The following is a 16,099-nucleotide window of genomic DNA, read 5'->3' as shown; positions in this document are numbered from 1 at the left end:
AAACTGCAGGCTCAGAGGCCTGCAGCCGCAGGCGGGGAACGTTGGAGTCCTCCGTCACTGAAGCAAGCAAGCCTCATGTTAGTGTCAAGCTGCCTGGCTGCCGGCCGCCATCTTGGCTGTCAGTTAATTTGCATATCTTGCTGATTAGCCAATGAAAAGGGTAGTGGTCGTACGCCAATTACCATGTTTCTCTTTTATTAGTGTAGATTCTCACCTGAGAGAAAGGAGAACATCGATTGGTTGCCTCTTTTACATGCTACAACCAGGGATCAAACCCAGAACCTGGGCATGCGCCCTGACTGGGAATCAGCTTGTCATCTTTTGGTGTATGAGAGAATGCTCCAGCTGACATAGCCACTTGGCTAGTGCTAGACAGGTGTATTTTAGATGAAAAGTTTCTGTAATCGTCTGTGGTGTACATTTGGAAGTTGAGGCTCCAAACCAACCCTAGAAAGGGTGAGAGTAAATGTGGACACACGTGATTTACATGAAGTTCCCAACAAAAAATAAACCTGGTGAGAGAGAATGTGCTGATGACACATTGAGAGAAGGTGGAAAAGGAAGGGCAGGCACACTGCTGATGTGACCTTCTGGAACGCTGAAGTCCAAACACATGTCACCGAGTCAGGGCGGGGCTATGTTTTGAATGTTCTGTGGACAAGTGATCGTCCTGAACAAGAGCTGACACGCGCGTGTGCTGTGCTTGTGCAGGTGGCATTAACTTCGACAACCCGTTCGAGTTCGGCTTCACGTTCCGGAACCCAGATGATGTGTTCAGGGAATTTTTTGGTGGAAGGGACCCGTTTTCATTCGACTTCTTTGGTAAGTTTATTGTCAGGGCTGCTGTCTACTTGGTGTCACCATGACTCACAGGAGGACTGGTGGTGCCTTTTCTGTTTAACACTGTTGTATCTTGTCATCTAACTTGTCATTTAGGAATTCTAATGATCTCTTTCCTCTTTTCTGAATTTTTACCTTGCACGTTAACGTAACGAAGGTTTTTATGTATTCTTTCATAATTCACTTCTTTTTGCCGCCTGAATTAGACAGTGGTCTGTGCGCAGGTGCCCGGGCTTGGAACTGCTCTCCTGTTCGTGGGAACTGAACTCTTGAGTGTGGTTCTGATGGAAACCCGAGTCACAGCGCCCAGTGTGGAAGGAAGACCTTTGATCTCTGCTGGCTCATGTTCTCAGTGCGGTGTGTGGGGTGTGTGGTGGTGAGTCAGGACTGCACAGTGACCTTGGTCCAGAGGATGGTGTTTCTAGAGGAGCCGGGCTGTTCCCACTGTTTCAGAGCCAGAGGGTGGCTTGTCCCGTCATCTCTGTGTCCAGGAGTGTCTGAGACCCAGGTGGTGCTGGGGACACTTGTTAGCCAGTGTGGTGGAGCGCTGGCTAGGTGACCGGGAGGCAGGGCACACTTCCTCCATTGTCATTTTCTTTTGGCTCATTGAGGGGGAAGCACATCCTGTGTGAACCCCTTTCTTCCTGGAGCCTGCTTGATGGTACCGAACAGCCCCTGCCTGCCCTGGAGCCACTCGCTGCTGAGGCTGGTAGGTGCAGGGCCAACGGGGATTCACAGAGACTTCCTTGTTCTGCTGTGATGTGGCTGCTTGTAAGAAGGTAGCTTAAGTGATGTCTGTAGAAACGTTTACTTAGGAGCCTTTTGATTGACAAATGGAACAGTGAAAGCAAAGCAGAGGAATGTTCGGAGGTGGGGCCCATGGTGTGGATCTTTTGAAGACTTGCTGTAGTTACTGCTACCTTAACTATCAAATGTGGCTTGGACTGCCTCCCTGTGAGCCAAGGGTGGGGAACCTTGTTTCTGCCCAGGACCATTAATATTTATAACATCATTCTCAGGCCATACAGAATTATCCTCGTAACAAATAAATAGCCTGCTCTATTTTGTCAAATATTTAATCAACTCATCCCTAATGCCTTGGCAGGGCCACACCAAATGATTAGGCCAGTTTTATGTGGCCTGCGGGCCCCATGTTCCCCACTCCTGCCTTAGGTGAATGTAATTATCCTCTGTGTATCAGCACAGACCTTAGCAGGTGTATTTTGGGGAGCAGGCAGTGTTGGGTGACATCCTGTGTTAGGGCTGGGCCTGCCCTTTTGCCACTGTGGGCTTGTGTGCACCAGGTGTACCATGTGGTTACAGCAGAGAAGGAAGGACCCTATGAGCCTGGGACTTCATATGCACGATTTGTGTTTCGTGATTTTATTTTATTTTTTATGTCTCATGATTTTTAAGAAAAGAGTGGAAGGGAGGAGGCCTGTGGTAATGAAGTGTGATCACAAGGAGATTGGGTTCTCCTTGGGAAAACGTCTGATAGGCCAGTCCAAGCTTCCTCATTGACGTGATTTTCTCTGAGCAGTTCTTTCTAGGGGAAAGGAGATATAGAGATAATAATTAGATGTGAATAAGTATCATGCCGTTTTACCCACCATAGCTGTTTTAATCTCCTGACTTACATCTTCCAAACTGTGAGATTTGTGTATATAAAGAAATCTTTATGTGCCTGTGTGTTTCATTGAGACGGGTTATAGATTGTAGACACAGGGCACATTTTGGTGGCAATTTCTTCTGTGGGTCTCAGCCTAGTTTAGGAGGTGGCCAGTCCCATTGCCATTCTGGACTCTTAGGCAGTGCTCACATGCTAATGCCAGGACTGCCGGGTCCCCATGTGTGGGGTGGCAGTGACACCTCTTCAATCCATTCTTATAGGTGTCCTAGGGGACTTCCACTTTCAGGCGGTCAGGATTTACGCGCAGGAGGAGCTGCTGCATGGCTGCTGCATGTTCGGAGTGACGCTGCGGCATACTGGCGGTATGTGCGGCGGACAGCACGGCCATAGATGGTTATCAGCACCCGCCTCCTGGGGACCTGGCCCTGTCGTAATGCAAGACATTCCGAACTGAAGTTATTTGTCAGTTATTAGACCTCACGTGTGACTTAGACATCCCAGGTAGAATGGAGGGTGAAGGGTGTTGGACAGGCTATAAGCAGTTCTGTGCCTGAGGACCAAGCTGCAAGGGTGGTCACTGACGGGGAGGGCTTGGGCCTGGTCCTGCTGGCATCGAACCCTCCTGGAGGGGCAGGCGTCCTCCCTGGAGAGGAGGTGGAGGCTGACTCAAACCAGCATGCACAGGCGGTGCAGCCCAACTTGTGAGGCACCGACTTGCAGCTCTCCCCAGGCACGGTCACAGAGACAGCCCTACCGGAGCGTTAATTGGCCCAAGGGGGAGCACTTGATCGGGGACCATCTTCATTTCTTTTTACAGGGCACTCAGTAAACTGATGCTCTCACAGAGAAGTCACGGCAGGACTCACTGTCTGGGAGACCTGTCTGGGTGTAGTCTGACATTCATTTGCTTGCATTCTCATGTCAGAAAGCCAAGGCCAAACTTGAAAATGCAAAACTGTTTCCAGAGCCTATTCATGTCAGCATATTTCCCTTGCATACTGGCATTTGTCTTTGTGATGAGCCCTAGTGAATGACAAGGCTAGTGGAGGGTAATAGGGCCTGTAGGCCTGGGAACTTAGCCTTTGGAGGAAGCTAATTGTGTCGCTGAGCCCGGTGCCCGGGTGGTGCAGTGAGCGTCACTTTGCTCTCCAGGGTTCGAGGAGGTGGACAGTGAGGAGCTGGAGCCCAGGGAGGAGCTGGAGCAGCCTGGCGGGGACCAGCCAGCGGAGCACGCCCCGAGCCAGGGGGACAGTGACACACTGGAGGTGATCTCCAGTGAGGAGCTCGAGGGCGTCAGTGAAGATGAGCTGAGCGAGGGCTGTAGTTGGGGCCAGGCCGAGCTCCCGAGTGAGGAGCTGGAGTTCCTATCCAGCGAGGAGGATGAGGCCAGCCTCAGGGACGAGGAGGAGCAGCTCAGCGAGGACTGCGAGGAGCTGTTCAGCGAGGACAGCGGTCCTGAGCTTGAGGTGCTGCTGGCGACCCCCGGATGGGACGGCCAGCTCACAGAGGGCCGGCCCTGGAAAGTGTACCTGCAATAAAGAGTTTCTGCTACTGCTGTGTGGTTGAAGCACATCCTTGGGTCCCTGGTCAGACACCACGGCGCTGGTGTGGTGACAACTGAGACGTGGGGGGCCAGTGGGGGTCTGGGAGTGGCTGTTGTACGTGGGTCTTTTCTGGTGCCAAGGCCCCAGGGCCAGAACCACAGTGCCAGGGGCTGGGAACCCAAGATCAGGGCCCGAGGGGGGCTGTGAGGGGAGTCCCCACCAGGCCTCTGTAGTGTCTGGTGGCCTCAGCGTCCTCGGCATGTAGGTGCCTGCACATCATGTTTCCTCTCTGCAGGTTTGTCTCTGCAGGTTTCCCCTTTGAATAAGGCTGCTGGTGACAAGGGCGAGGGCCCACCCTGATGACCTTTCCAAGTGAGGTGACCTTACCGGTTCTGGGGTCAGGAGTTCAGCCTAGAATGTTGTCTTCCTGACAGTGTTCAACTCAGAAGCAGCAGATTGAAAAGGAGATGGAGGGGAATGCTTCAAGTTATACCTGCTGAGAGAAATCAGGAGCCAAGGCAGTGCCATATGGGCACAGTGGGGGGAAGGAAGCTCAGGAGTGACCTATACCTGCGTGGCCCCGTCTGAGACACACGCGTGGAAGACGGCAGTGCGACACAGGCCAAGGAGAAGTGTTAAAATGAAAGAATTTCTTGCGAAGTCCATGGTCGTGAGTGAGGAGCGATGAGGGGGAGCAGTGCCCTCACCTGTTTCTCTCACCTGTGGGGTGGGGGGTAGGCCTAGAAACAAAGAAGGTTGCACATGTGAGGATGTGGAGTTGTGTTTGAAAATAGTTAATTTTCAATTAAGATTATGCTGGCAAATGAGGGTGGATGCTGTGCGGATGATGTTCTTGCCTTTCAGTTGCCAGTGTGCACTAATGTTTCCGTCATTCGCTCCCCTGCCACTCCCCTTCTCCCCCAAATAAGGAGAGGGAAGTTTCTTTGGGAAAGGTCTCTCATCCTGAGAAGAGGCTGGTTCCTGGACCGCGGGATCAGGAGGGGCAGCCACCCCAGAGCATAGCAGGCATGTCTGAGTTTCTGGCCAGCCCAGCCCTCTGTCTTCTGCTGTTTTCGTTTCCCCTGGTGGAGCCAGCACTGGTCTAGGGCTGGTCCTCATTCTTTTCTGAAGTTTGCAGGTGACCCTGGGGTCACAGTTTTCCTGAGTCCCTTGTAGGTAGGCTTTACGCATGTGTTTAGTGGAGTTTTGGTCCCTCTGGTCGAGGGAGCAACTTCCTTCTGGAAGGTGGTGTAGGTGTCCTATGGCTCAGGTACAGGGTGAAGGTAGACGCGAGGGCAGGAGGAGGGGACAGAAAGGGCACCCACAAGCTGGATACATGGTTTTCCTTCTGTGAGGAGGTCATTTCTGTGGGAGTCAAGTTCATGGAGCTCATTGGGTCCAGCGCCTGCATCTTGGTTCCTTGGCTAGATTTTTGCAAATCTTGGAAAATACAGTGCTGCAGCCAGACCTACGATATAACCAGAATCTCTGCTTTGTAACAGAGGAGCTATGGGAAGCGGGAAGTGGGTTTACTTGTTTGGCCAATACTGAGCCTGCTGCTAAGCGCTAGGCAGCCCTGGGCCCACTCACCTGGGGCTCCAATGAATGGCTGATTCTGGATTTGCTCCCATTTCTGTTTGTTTACATTTCTTCCAGACAGGTTCTCTGCTTCTGAATATGTAAGAAAGGACACTTGACAAATGAGTTGTACTTGTAGCTGGTGTTACTGGCATTAGCGGGGGTTGCTGGGGTTAGCTGGGAGAGCTCGTGGGAGTCTAGAATTTCAGGTGTTTGCCTTTTCTGAAGGTTGCTGTGTAGCTCAGCTTTGAGACTCGAGAATAGACGGAATGCTCTCCTGTTCGATTGTTTTGTTGTCCTTGGTGCCAGTGCTCTGTGTGCTGGGCGTTCCTAACATGGCCTGAAGCCACGCCTGCGGGCTTGTCTGCTGAGGACAGTGGTGCTCGTACTTGGTGTGGGTTAGAGCACCTGATAAGAGGGGGTTTCCCTTCAGTGCTCTCCAATTCTGAATTGTGGTAAAACTTCAGAAAATGTATGGATGGGTTGAAACATCTTTCACTCATATAGGTTTTTTTTTTTTTTTTAAGGATTTTTGTGTGTATGTGTTTATGTAAACATTTGTCTTTTGTGACTAGTTTTTTTCATACCATTCAGCTGAGTCTAGATTTTGTCAGAAGTTTGACTTAGGCTGTCAGTTAGTTTAGTACAGCCATCCTCCTTTATTTGCAGGGGATGCGTTCCCAAACCCCCATGGGTGCCTGAATACAGACAGCACCAAACCCTATATGGACCATGCTTTTGTTTTTATACATGCACATCCTATCTATATGTGAGGTTTCATTTATAAATTGGGCACAGTAAGAAATTAATAACTAAGAACAGTTGTAATGATATACTGTAATACAAGTATTGTGTACGGTCTCTCTTAGAATGTCCAATGTATGTAGGACAGTGTGGAACATGCTGACCAAAGGGGTGATCTGTGTCCCGAGTGGGACAGAGCGGCATTTCATTATGTTTCTCTGAACGGCATGTGATTTAAAACTTAATAATTGTTTGTTTCTGGAATTTCCCTTTTAAATCTTCAGGCTGTGGTTGATTGTGGGAAACTGAAACCAAAGAGAGCAAAACCTCAGATGAAGGGGGGAATTATTACACTTTGCTAATATCATGGGCCCCAGAATAATGTCATTACTAAGGAAACTTGTGAAATGATCAAGAATACTTTCTCCCCCTAGACTAGCTGTGGGCAAACTACGGCCCGCGGGCCGCCCGTTTGACCAGCTGTGGGCAAGGTTTTTATGTTTTCTTTATTGAAATATAATTCACATGCCATAAAATACTCTTTTAAAAATGTATAACTCAGAGTTTTATAGTATACTAGCCGTACCCTTTTATGTAATGATGTTTACTTTGAATTTATATTAGTTCACACAAACACTCCATCCATGCTTTTGTTCCGGCCCTCCGGTCCAGTTTAAGAACCCATTGTGGCCTTCGAGTCAAAAAGTTTGCCCACCCCTGCCCTAGACTCTGTATCAGGGTTCTCCAGAGAGAACAAAAGGTCTCTGTCTCTGAAGACATTTAGTGGAAGCAGTTGACTGCCATGAATCTGGTGTGTATGTTTTCCCCCTTCTCTTCTTCGGGCGTCAGGTGTGTAGATGTGTGTATTCCCCCACGTCCCGCGTGGTTCAGGGTTCAGGATCTGGAAGAGGAGCCGCAAACAAGTGAAAGAGATGAGACGAGATAATAATTTGGAAATTGGGAGGCCAGGCGAGAGCCCAGCCCAAGAGGATGGACTCCACTTGTGCTCAGGCCATCCTTTCATTCAGTTTGGGATCCACTCATAGCCCTTAGGCAGGTAAGCTTCAGTAGCAGACCGGACTATCTTTATCAGACCATCTGGTGGGAAATTCCAGAAACAGTTATTAAGTTTTAAATCACATGCCGTTTAGAGAAACGGCCGGTCCCACTTGGGACATGGATAACCCCTTTGGTCAGCATGTCCACACTGTCCTACATACATTGGACATTCTAAGAGAGACCGTACACAATACTTGTATTACAGTATATCATTACAACTGTTCTTAGTTATTAATTTCTTACTGTGCCCAATTTGTAGGCGGCTTTCCACAATCTGGAGACAAGGTTGGGTCCTGCAGAGCTGAGGTTCCAACTCAGTCCAGAGACCACCAGGCTGGAAGATGTGGTTGCAGTTAGGAAGCCTGTAGGCAGGAGAGTCTAGGGTCAGCCTTTGGTTCTAATCAGCCATTCAGCTGATTGATTGGGTGAGCCCATCCACATTGGGGAGGGCAATCTGCTCTGATGAGTCTACTGATCTAAATATCAATTTCATCCCAAACACCCTCAACTTGACATGTAAAGTTATCATTACAAGTCCATCCTGTCAGTTTGGCATCCATGCTCACCATCTCCTTAAACTGTACTTGCCACCATGTAAAGACACTGGCAAGGTCATCTGTCCTGCAGACACCTAGAGTGCACTGACCTTGCCCCAGTAGGAGGTGGGACCTTGACTTCCTTCTTTCTTCCCCTTTGTTCCCCGTTAGTGGCTGTATGATATTAGGTCTGTGTTGTGCCTTACACCATACAGGGGACAGGCAGGGAAACAAAGATGCTTGCTTCTTATTTACTGATATGTTCGCACAAACTACATTCCTGACAAACTCAGGAAGGAAGCTCATGGCAGTTAGTTCCTCGTTTCTGTGTCGGTCCCATGGGTGCAGCTGGTGTGGGAGCTGCTTCCTCCTCCAACAAGCTCCCCTTGCCCTGGTGGGCGGGGCAGGGCATCTTGTACACAGTGGGGGAGGAGAGGACATGGCAGCACATTTGGTCATTTTCATGTGTCTTGTTCAAATTTATTTTTGAAATACTGTGTGGTATTTATCCTTTTTAACCTTAAAAATAAGATGTGTACTCCATGTAAGAGTTAGGAACATGGGAATGAGTAGAAAGGAGGTGGGAAGGAATGGCCTTTGTCTTACTCCCAGTTGAAAGGCACTGGCTAACATTTTTCAGTTACTAAAACTGTGGTCTGTCCATTTATGTTCTCTTCTGCCTTTTACTAAAGCTTAAATGCTATGCCCACATAAAAATCTGCATTTAAAATACCCCATTTATTTATCTCCTTTATTGGAAATTTAGGTTTTCAACTTTCACTGTAACATTTTGAACTCTTAGTGCAGTAAGTTATCTCTGTTTGAGATGAGCTGTGTGTTTGTCTGTGTGTGTTTTAATGATTTTGGAGCGGGAGAGAGATAGAAATATCAGTGATGAGAAACATGGATCGGCTGACTCCTGCGCAAGAAAATGTCACTGAAAAGCCACTTACTTTACTTTCCTAACATACTTGTAACCCAACTTTTGAAGTAGTTTTTCAATAAGGTGATTTTATAGTGATGGAAGTCTTCATTTAGCTCAAGCATGTCAAACTTGCGGCACACAATGAAAATTTTTGCGGCCCTGCCCTTACAACAGTAAGAAACGTTCTAATAAAAATTTTGTAACTTCATTTTTACAATTTCCTGTTGTATAACTAGAAGCCCAGTGTACAGAATTTGTCCACGGGTGGGGGTGGAGGGTGGGGGGTCCCTCAGCCAGGCCTGCACCCTCTCCAATTTGGGACATCCCTCTCGACATCCTGGACCGCTGGCTCCTAACTGCTCACCTACCTGCCTGCCTGATCGCCCCATATCGCCTCTGCCGGATGCTCCTATCTGCTCCCCTGCCAACCTGACCTCCTAACCACTCACCCCTGCCGGCCTGATCACCCCTAACCACCTCTGCCTCAGCTCTACCACCGTGGCTTTGTCCGGAAGACATCCGGTTTAATTAGCATATTACCCTTTTATTAGATTATTAGTATAGATTATTACTAGCAAACTACAGCATTCTCTAATGACTGATTCCTATATTCGTGTTGCATTCATTTCCCTTATGCGCAGGTACACCATTTCTCTCCACTAATACTAGCAGCAAATACTCTAGCAGCCGATTGCCATGTCATTAGTTTTGGACTGACTTGTTTGGTGTGTGCAACAGGAAAGATTTTGCTTTTGGAGAACAAGAAAAATAGGTTTATTTGCGTTACATTTATTAATTTATGCAGTTATTCAGTGTCTGGTAAGTTAATGCTCAAGAAAAAAAATACTAATTTTTATTAAAATGTTCTATTTTATGTTAACATTTATTTATTTCAGCCTTTTGTATTCAGCAATGTCTCTCGAAATAAACCTACATTCCTATGAAAATTGAAGCTTTTGTTTTTTTGTAGCCCACATAAACTTAACCTTGTTTATTTGACCCATGTTAGCCTTTGAGTTTGACATGCTTGATTTAGCTGGAGTATCGTGTCCCATGGGCAGACAGTATATGAGGATTTAGTTGCTTTGTTAACCTAAAGACATAACGCGTGTCATAGGTTCGCCAGTGGGCCATTTCAGGACAAGACAGTGTGCTTCAGTGTGATGCTTGGTGTATGCAGGACAGTGCAGCCTAGGTCTCATGCTGGTCGTTGGGGGGGGGTGTGTGTGTCACTATTTCCTGTCACTCTTCCCCACTTTGGTCACCGCTGCTGTGTTCCAGGTGTGCCAGACTAATTCTGTAGTCTCTGTAATGGGTTGCTTTTCTTTTTCCCTGCAAGCTTTTGTAGGATTCCTGATAAGTCCATCCATTTTCTGTTTCTCACAGAATTCCTACTTACCTGAAAAAATATATTGCTGACTAATTTCATATAACTTTAGCAAAATTTTTTATAAGGTTTTTATGATTTGTTTTTAGTAACTCATTGATAATCGGAGTTAAACTTGTGGTTGGTCTTTTATTTTCAGGAGCATTTTGATATCTTCACTAGCAAGACAATGCCTATTCACCTAATGCAGTGATGGTGAACCTTTTGAGTTCGGCGTGTCAGTGTTTTGAAAAACCCTAACTTAACTTTGGTGCCGTGTCACATATAGAAATTTTTTGATATTTGCAACCATAGTAAAACAAAGATGTATATTTTTGATATTTATTTTATATATTTAAATGCCATTTAACAAAGAAAAATCAACCAAAAAAGTGAGTTTGCGTGTCACCTCTGACACGCGTGTCATAGGTTCGCCATCACTGATCTAGTAGTTACCTATTGGAGCACAAATGTCATGTCTGCAATTCACATTTATTTAGATTTGCCTTGACTAACCATTTAAAAAATATTTTTGAGATGTCAAGTTTACAGAAAATTTAAAAGGAGCTCTTACATCCGAGGCCCAGAATTACTAATCGCTGTGTGTTAAAATGAATGTTTGAATAGTCCATGTTTGTTTTTATTTCTGAATAATGGAGACAACTCAGACCTTAGGGAGTTTGAGTTCCTAAGTACCTGAGTGAGTGAACCCTTGCTGACCCTTCACAGAGGCTGCGTGGTGGGCAGGCTGGGTCTGTCCCCGATGCCTCTGACTGGCTCTGCTTGCGTTACAGGAGCTGTGGCCATGACTTCTCCAAGGCTTCCTGCTCCCCTATTACAGCTTTCCCATGAAACAAGGACATGGGACACAATTTTACAAAATGCATGTGTTTCTTTCCAGAAGACCCATTTGACGACTTCTTTGGGACTCGGCGGGGTCCGCGTGGGAGCAGGAACCGGGGAACCACCTCGTTCTTCTCTGCCTTCACAGGGTTCCCGGCTTTTGGCGGAGGGTTTCCATCTTTTGATGCAGGTATCAAATCCCAAGATTTTACTTTTGTTAACTGGTAAATAGTTTGAAACATGTGTTCCTTTTGATAGAACAGTCTTGTAGATTCCCTAGTCATCTTTACTCATTCCCAAGAATGTTATACATGAAAATCCATCTCTGCTCTTACTAGTAAATACTCCTGGTTAAGGGAGTAAGGTGTTTTGGGGTAATTGTGAAATAACGCACTTAGTCTTACTAAGTCCTCGTTTATCTAATCTTCTGGGTAGTTTAGTACAAGGAGGCCCTGAGTCAGCTGATGGAGGCTGAGGAGGGGCAGTAATAACACCCATGCCTGCTGCGGCCACGAGGGATGTATGCTTGCTGTGGGGGTGCCCAGCCACGTGCACAGTGTTGGCATTAGTCCTTGGTAAAGCAGGTCAGCAGCTCGAGGGGTGGGGTGGTGGCCTAACAGATTGTTTTACCTCAAGAAGGAGACTCTTGCCATGGACGCTCACCTAGTTCCTGCTGTCTTTGGGTCTTTTTTAATTTTATTTTTATTGATTTTAGGAAGGGAGAGAGAGAGAGAGAGAAACATCAATGATGAGAGAGAATCATTGACTGGCTGCCTCCTGCACGCCCCCCACTGGGGATCGAGCCCGCAACCCCGGGCACATGCCCTTGACTGGAATCGAACCTGGGACCCCTGGTCCGCAGGCCGACGCTCTGTCCACTGAGTCAAATCAGCTAGGGCTGTCTTTGGGTCTTGTTTTTGTCTTAAATGCTCTGCCAAGAATCTGCAGTGCTTTGTTACACAGGCTGCCTGCATGGTACTGTCAGAAGGTCCCTCCTGCAGGGGTCATGCTGATGGCAGCCAGGAGAGGCTCCTTTGGGGAGCTCTTTCCACAGAGCACTATGCCAGGGCTTTTCTCCAGCAGATCCTCCGATACCAGGCACCGTGCTTATGGTCGTGCTCAAGTTTCAGGGAGAGGGAAAACGGCTGGTAGAAATCATTAGAGAAGTGCAGTCTTTACTGGTCGGGGCCTTGCAAAGTGTCCTGTGGCTCCAGCCTCTAGACCTGTGCTGTCCTGGATGGTGGCCACAGCCATGCGGAGCTGCTGAGCCTTGTGATGTGGTCCGTCCACACCGACGCGTTCCAAGTGGGACATACACTGCTTTCAAAGATGGAATATTTAAGTCCAAACAATTTCAATGTTTTTATATTGCGTAAGATACTATTTTGGATATTCTGGATTAAATAAAATAGTGCTAAAGTCAATTGCCACTTTGTATTTTTTACTGGGGCCATTATAAAAATTAAAATGACGTATTTGGCTCACATTCTGTTTTTGTTGGACACCGCTGGTTTAGACAGTATTAGAGCTGGAGGGCTGAGTCCTGTGTAGGGAGTGCGGGTATTTGTTCTAATGAACAAGGAAGCCAGCTTCAGGGTGATGTGTGGCCATCAGGGTGTAATGTCCATGTGATTGAGAATGTTGTACATGAACTACAGAGCCATACTGGTAATTATTTTAGAATTTGTTCTAAAATTACTTTAGCTTTCTAATAATTCAGATTTTTGTCCCTTGTGGTCACATTGCAAGGGGAAGGTGAGCGGATTGGGTCTGCCATTCTGTCAGCAGTGGTCACTTTGTTCCTGTGAGATGCAGAGTGTGCGGCCATCCTAGTCCCTCCAGGAGGCTAAATGCTTAGTGGGTCCTCCATAAATAGGGGAAATGCAACGAGGCCCGGCCCAGCAGGACTAGGGGGTGGGAGGGGAGGTGGAAGGAGCCTGCTGTCTTGCCCCTTGATTCAGAGGAGTCCGCTGGACCCCAGCATTGCCCCTGCCAGCACCCTGCTTACAGGAGAGGTCTGCTGTGGGATTTGACATTTGGGAATTTTTGCACTGAATGCCAGACATACTAGTCTCTAATATTTTTTTCCCTTTATTTCTTACAGGATTTACTTCCTTCGGGTCAATAGGTCATGGAGGTCTCACTTCATTCTCTTCGACGTCATTTGGTGGTAGTGGGATGGGCAACTTCAAGTCCGTGTCGACTTCTACCAAAATTGTTAACGGAAGAAAAATCACTACAAAGAGGTACAGTTCTCTCCCATATTTCATGTTTTTAATAAGTAGGTGTAATAATTTATGGGTGCCACCCCCCTGCTCCTGAGTGTGAAGTATAGGGTGTAAGTTAAATTGGGCACCTGAGAATCTTAATATCCGAATTTAGGGCATTTCTTTTTAAATTTTGTTTAATGTTACCTATTAACAGCCCTCTTCATTTAGAGCCTTTTTTTAACAGTTTAATCTATTTATTTTTAAATATATTTCTTTATTGATTTCGGAGAGGAAGGGAGAGGGAGAGAGAGATAGAAACATCAACGAGAGAATCATTGATCGGCTGCTTCCTGCATGCCCCGCACTGGGGATTGAGCCTGCAGTCCATACATGTGCCCTTGGCTGGAATCGAACCTGGGACCCTTCAGTCTGCAGGCTGACGCTCTACCCCAGGGGTCCTCAAACTTTTTAAACAGGGGGCCAGTTCATTGTCCCTCAGACCGTTGGAGGGCCGGACTATAGTTTAAAAAAAAACTATGAACAAATTCCTATGCGCACTGCACATATCTTATTTTGAAGTAAAAAAACAAAACGGGAACAAATACAATATTTGTATTTGCATGTGGCCCGCAGGCCGTAGTTTGAGGACACCCTGCTCTACCCACTGAGCCAAACTGGCTAGGGCGAGCCTTTTTTTTAATCCTCACTCGATAATTTTCCTTTTTTTGTTTTTTAGATAGAGTTGGAGAGGGAAAGACAGAGAGAAATACCGACGTGAGAGAAACACATCGGTTGGTTGCCTCCTGCACGAGCCCCGACCAGGGCCCAGGCTGGGGAGGAGCCTGTAACCGAGGTTGCCCTTGACTGGAATCAAACCCGGGACTCTTAAGTCCACAGGCCAATGCTCTATCCACTGAGCCAAACCGGCGAGAGCTAGAGACATTTTTAATGTGCAGTGCTGTAATAGTAGTGTCATTGGTTTGCTGGCACTGTTAGGATAACAAAATGGAAAGCACCATTAGTAGTAAAAGCTTTATCCTATTTTAATTTTTATGAGTTTTTTTTTTTTAGCCAATCTGACAACATATGCCTGGTAGCAAGATCTCAGACGCTCTCTGAAACCGTGACCATTTGATTCTTGGTGTCCACATGTAGGTCATGGTCAGCGGTATAGTGTTGTCTGTCAGAATCGGTCTGTTTTCTGAAATATGGCCCTGGGTGGCTTCAGCTGGTTCTCAGCCCTAGGGTCTGTGGTTTCATGTTTGTCTGTGACAGTCCTGGTTTCCAAATGCATCTATACAAACACATACATTTACTGCAAGAAATAAAGTTTAAAAATGCATTTTATCCTCCAGAATTGTGGAGAACGGTCAAGAAAGAGTAGAAGTTGAAGAAGACGGCCAGTTAAAGTCCTTGACGATAAATGGTAAGGAGCAGCTGCTACGCTTGGATAACAAGTAATTCAACGCACGCATGTAACAGAGATGTTAACTGTAACAAGCACCATGTGAGGATTAACAGGAACATTTTTTTGAAGATTTCAGACGAACTCGACTTTCAGTATAACTGTCCCTAATCTAAAGTATTTATACACGCTCATCGGAGCCTGTTTGTCAGACTGTTGATTTATTGTTGGGACCACATGATAGGACCTTTTCTTTTTGGTCTTTACAATTGTTGTAAATCTCTGTATGCACTTTGCTTTTTATTAAACGTGATCCAGGGTGGCTGTGACTTCATACACTAACACCAGCACGGACCTGCTTTCCATTGTGTGTAAACATGAGCCAAGCAGTGGCGGCCTGCTGTGAAGCTAACATTGCCAGGACGCGCCTCCCACAGTAGTTTCAGTCTTTCAGTGTTGAGTAGTGAAAGGTACTAATGCATCAATGGTAATACATTTCTGGTTTAGTATAAATTGAGGATGTTTTCTAGTTGTGCATGAATGCTGGCAACTTAGTAAGTTTTGACAATTGTTTAAATGTGTAATGTTAAGCTTAGGTTTAAAAAGTAAAGCTGGTAAAATGGGTCTTTGTTATTTGCTTTAAAAAAAAAAGAAAATAAATGCGATGTGTTTGGTGCATTCTTTCCCAGTGGGGCTGCAGCCTCCTGTGTCTGTGTGATTCTGTGCCTGGGCCTCTGTCGCTTCCTGACTGTCCGTCCTGTGCACTGAGGTGGGTGCCACCTTCACCAAACCTGTGCTCGTTTTCTTCAGGCTATTTGGACAGTGTGTGCAGATTTCCTGTGTATGTTAAATAATGACTGGCAACTTACTGAACATTTTAATATGGTGACACGCCTACGAGGTATGTCTGACGCCAGCTCCATCAAGACTGCACGGTAACGACATGGAGCAATGCAGATGTGGCCAAAAGGTGCTGCTTTGTTTTTCAGTCTGTAAAATCTGTCCCGATCACCAACCTAGTGTGAGGAATGCTCACCTGTCTGCATTTAAGTAATGGCCTCGAGACAGAGGTATGGCGACAGCAAGGCCTGGAATAGGTTCTCGGTGGCGTGTGTCCGCCTGGTTGTGCAGGCTCACCTGGGGCAGCGATCACAGCCCATTTCTCCCCAGGGTGCAGGTGTCCCTCCTCGGTCCTCATTGGCTGAGGCTCTGCTTAACAGATTGTCATAGTCGCCTAGTTCTTGCTGTCTCCCATTGGGCCATTTAAATAAAAAAGGGCTGAGGCCTTTCTAGGTGCCTCCACCTCCCCCGGTCTAGTTGAAGTGGGTGCCTGCGGGGAGGGGTGTTCCACCATGAAGCTGGCTCACGCCATAGTTCTTTGTTCTTATGTCCTCTTCCCTCCCTACATTCTGTTTGTCC

General features: G+C 46.9%; 1 protein-coding gene across 6 annotated transcripts in view; it reads left to right on the top strand.

The window, feature by feature from the left end:
• The window catches only part of DNAJB6 (DnaJ heat shock protein family (Hsp40) member B6), a 22,962-nt gene extending 7,583 nt beyond the window's left edge, over positions 1–15,379 (top strand). The window contains exons 4-7 of one of the 6 annotated variants that reach the window (XR_001515681.1): positions 712–822; positions 11,124–11,289; positions 13,170–13,311; positions 14,631–14,693. Coding sequence is in view for 5 of the 6 variants with exons in the window: in XM_015570936.1 (XP_015426422.1) it covers positions 712–822; positions 2,731–2,832; positions 3,623–4,008 (599 nt within the window). In the remaining variant the exon portion in view is untranslated. Of the gene's footprint in view, positions 1–711; positions 823–2,730; positions 2,901–3,622; positions 4,022–11,123; positions 11,290–13,169; positions 13,312–14,630 lie in introns of those variants that run through there. The other 5 variants (XM_006774473.2, XM_006774472.2, XM_015570936.1 and 2 more) reach the window with 5 other exon arrangements.
• Positions 15,380–16,099: the final 720 nt, after the last annotated feature.

This window comes from Myotis davidii, unplaced genomic scaffold, assembly GCF_000327345.1.
Source record: "Myotis davidii unplaced genomic scaffold, ASM32734v1 scaffold747, whole genome shotgun sequence".
Classification (NCBI taxonomy): domain Eukaryota; kingdom Metazoa; phylum Chordata; class Mammalia; order Chiroptera; family Vespertilionidae; genus Myotis; species Myotis davidii.
The sequence above is the reverse complement of the archived record's forward strand: the minus strand, read 5'-3'. Positions and strand labels throughout refer to the sequence as shown.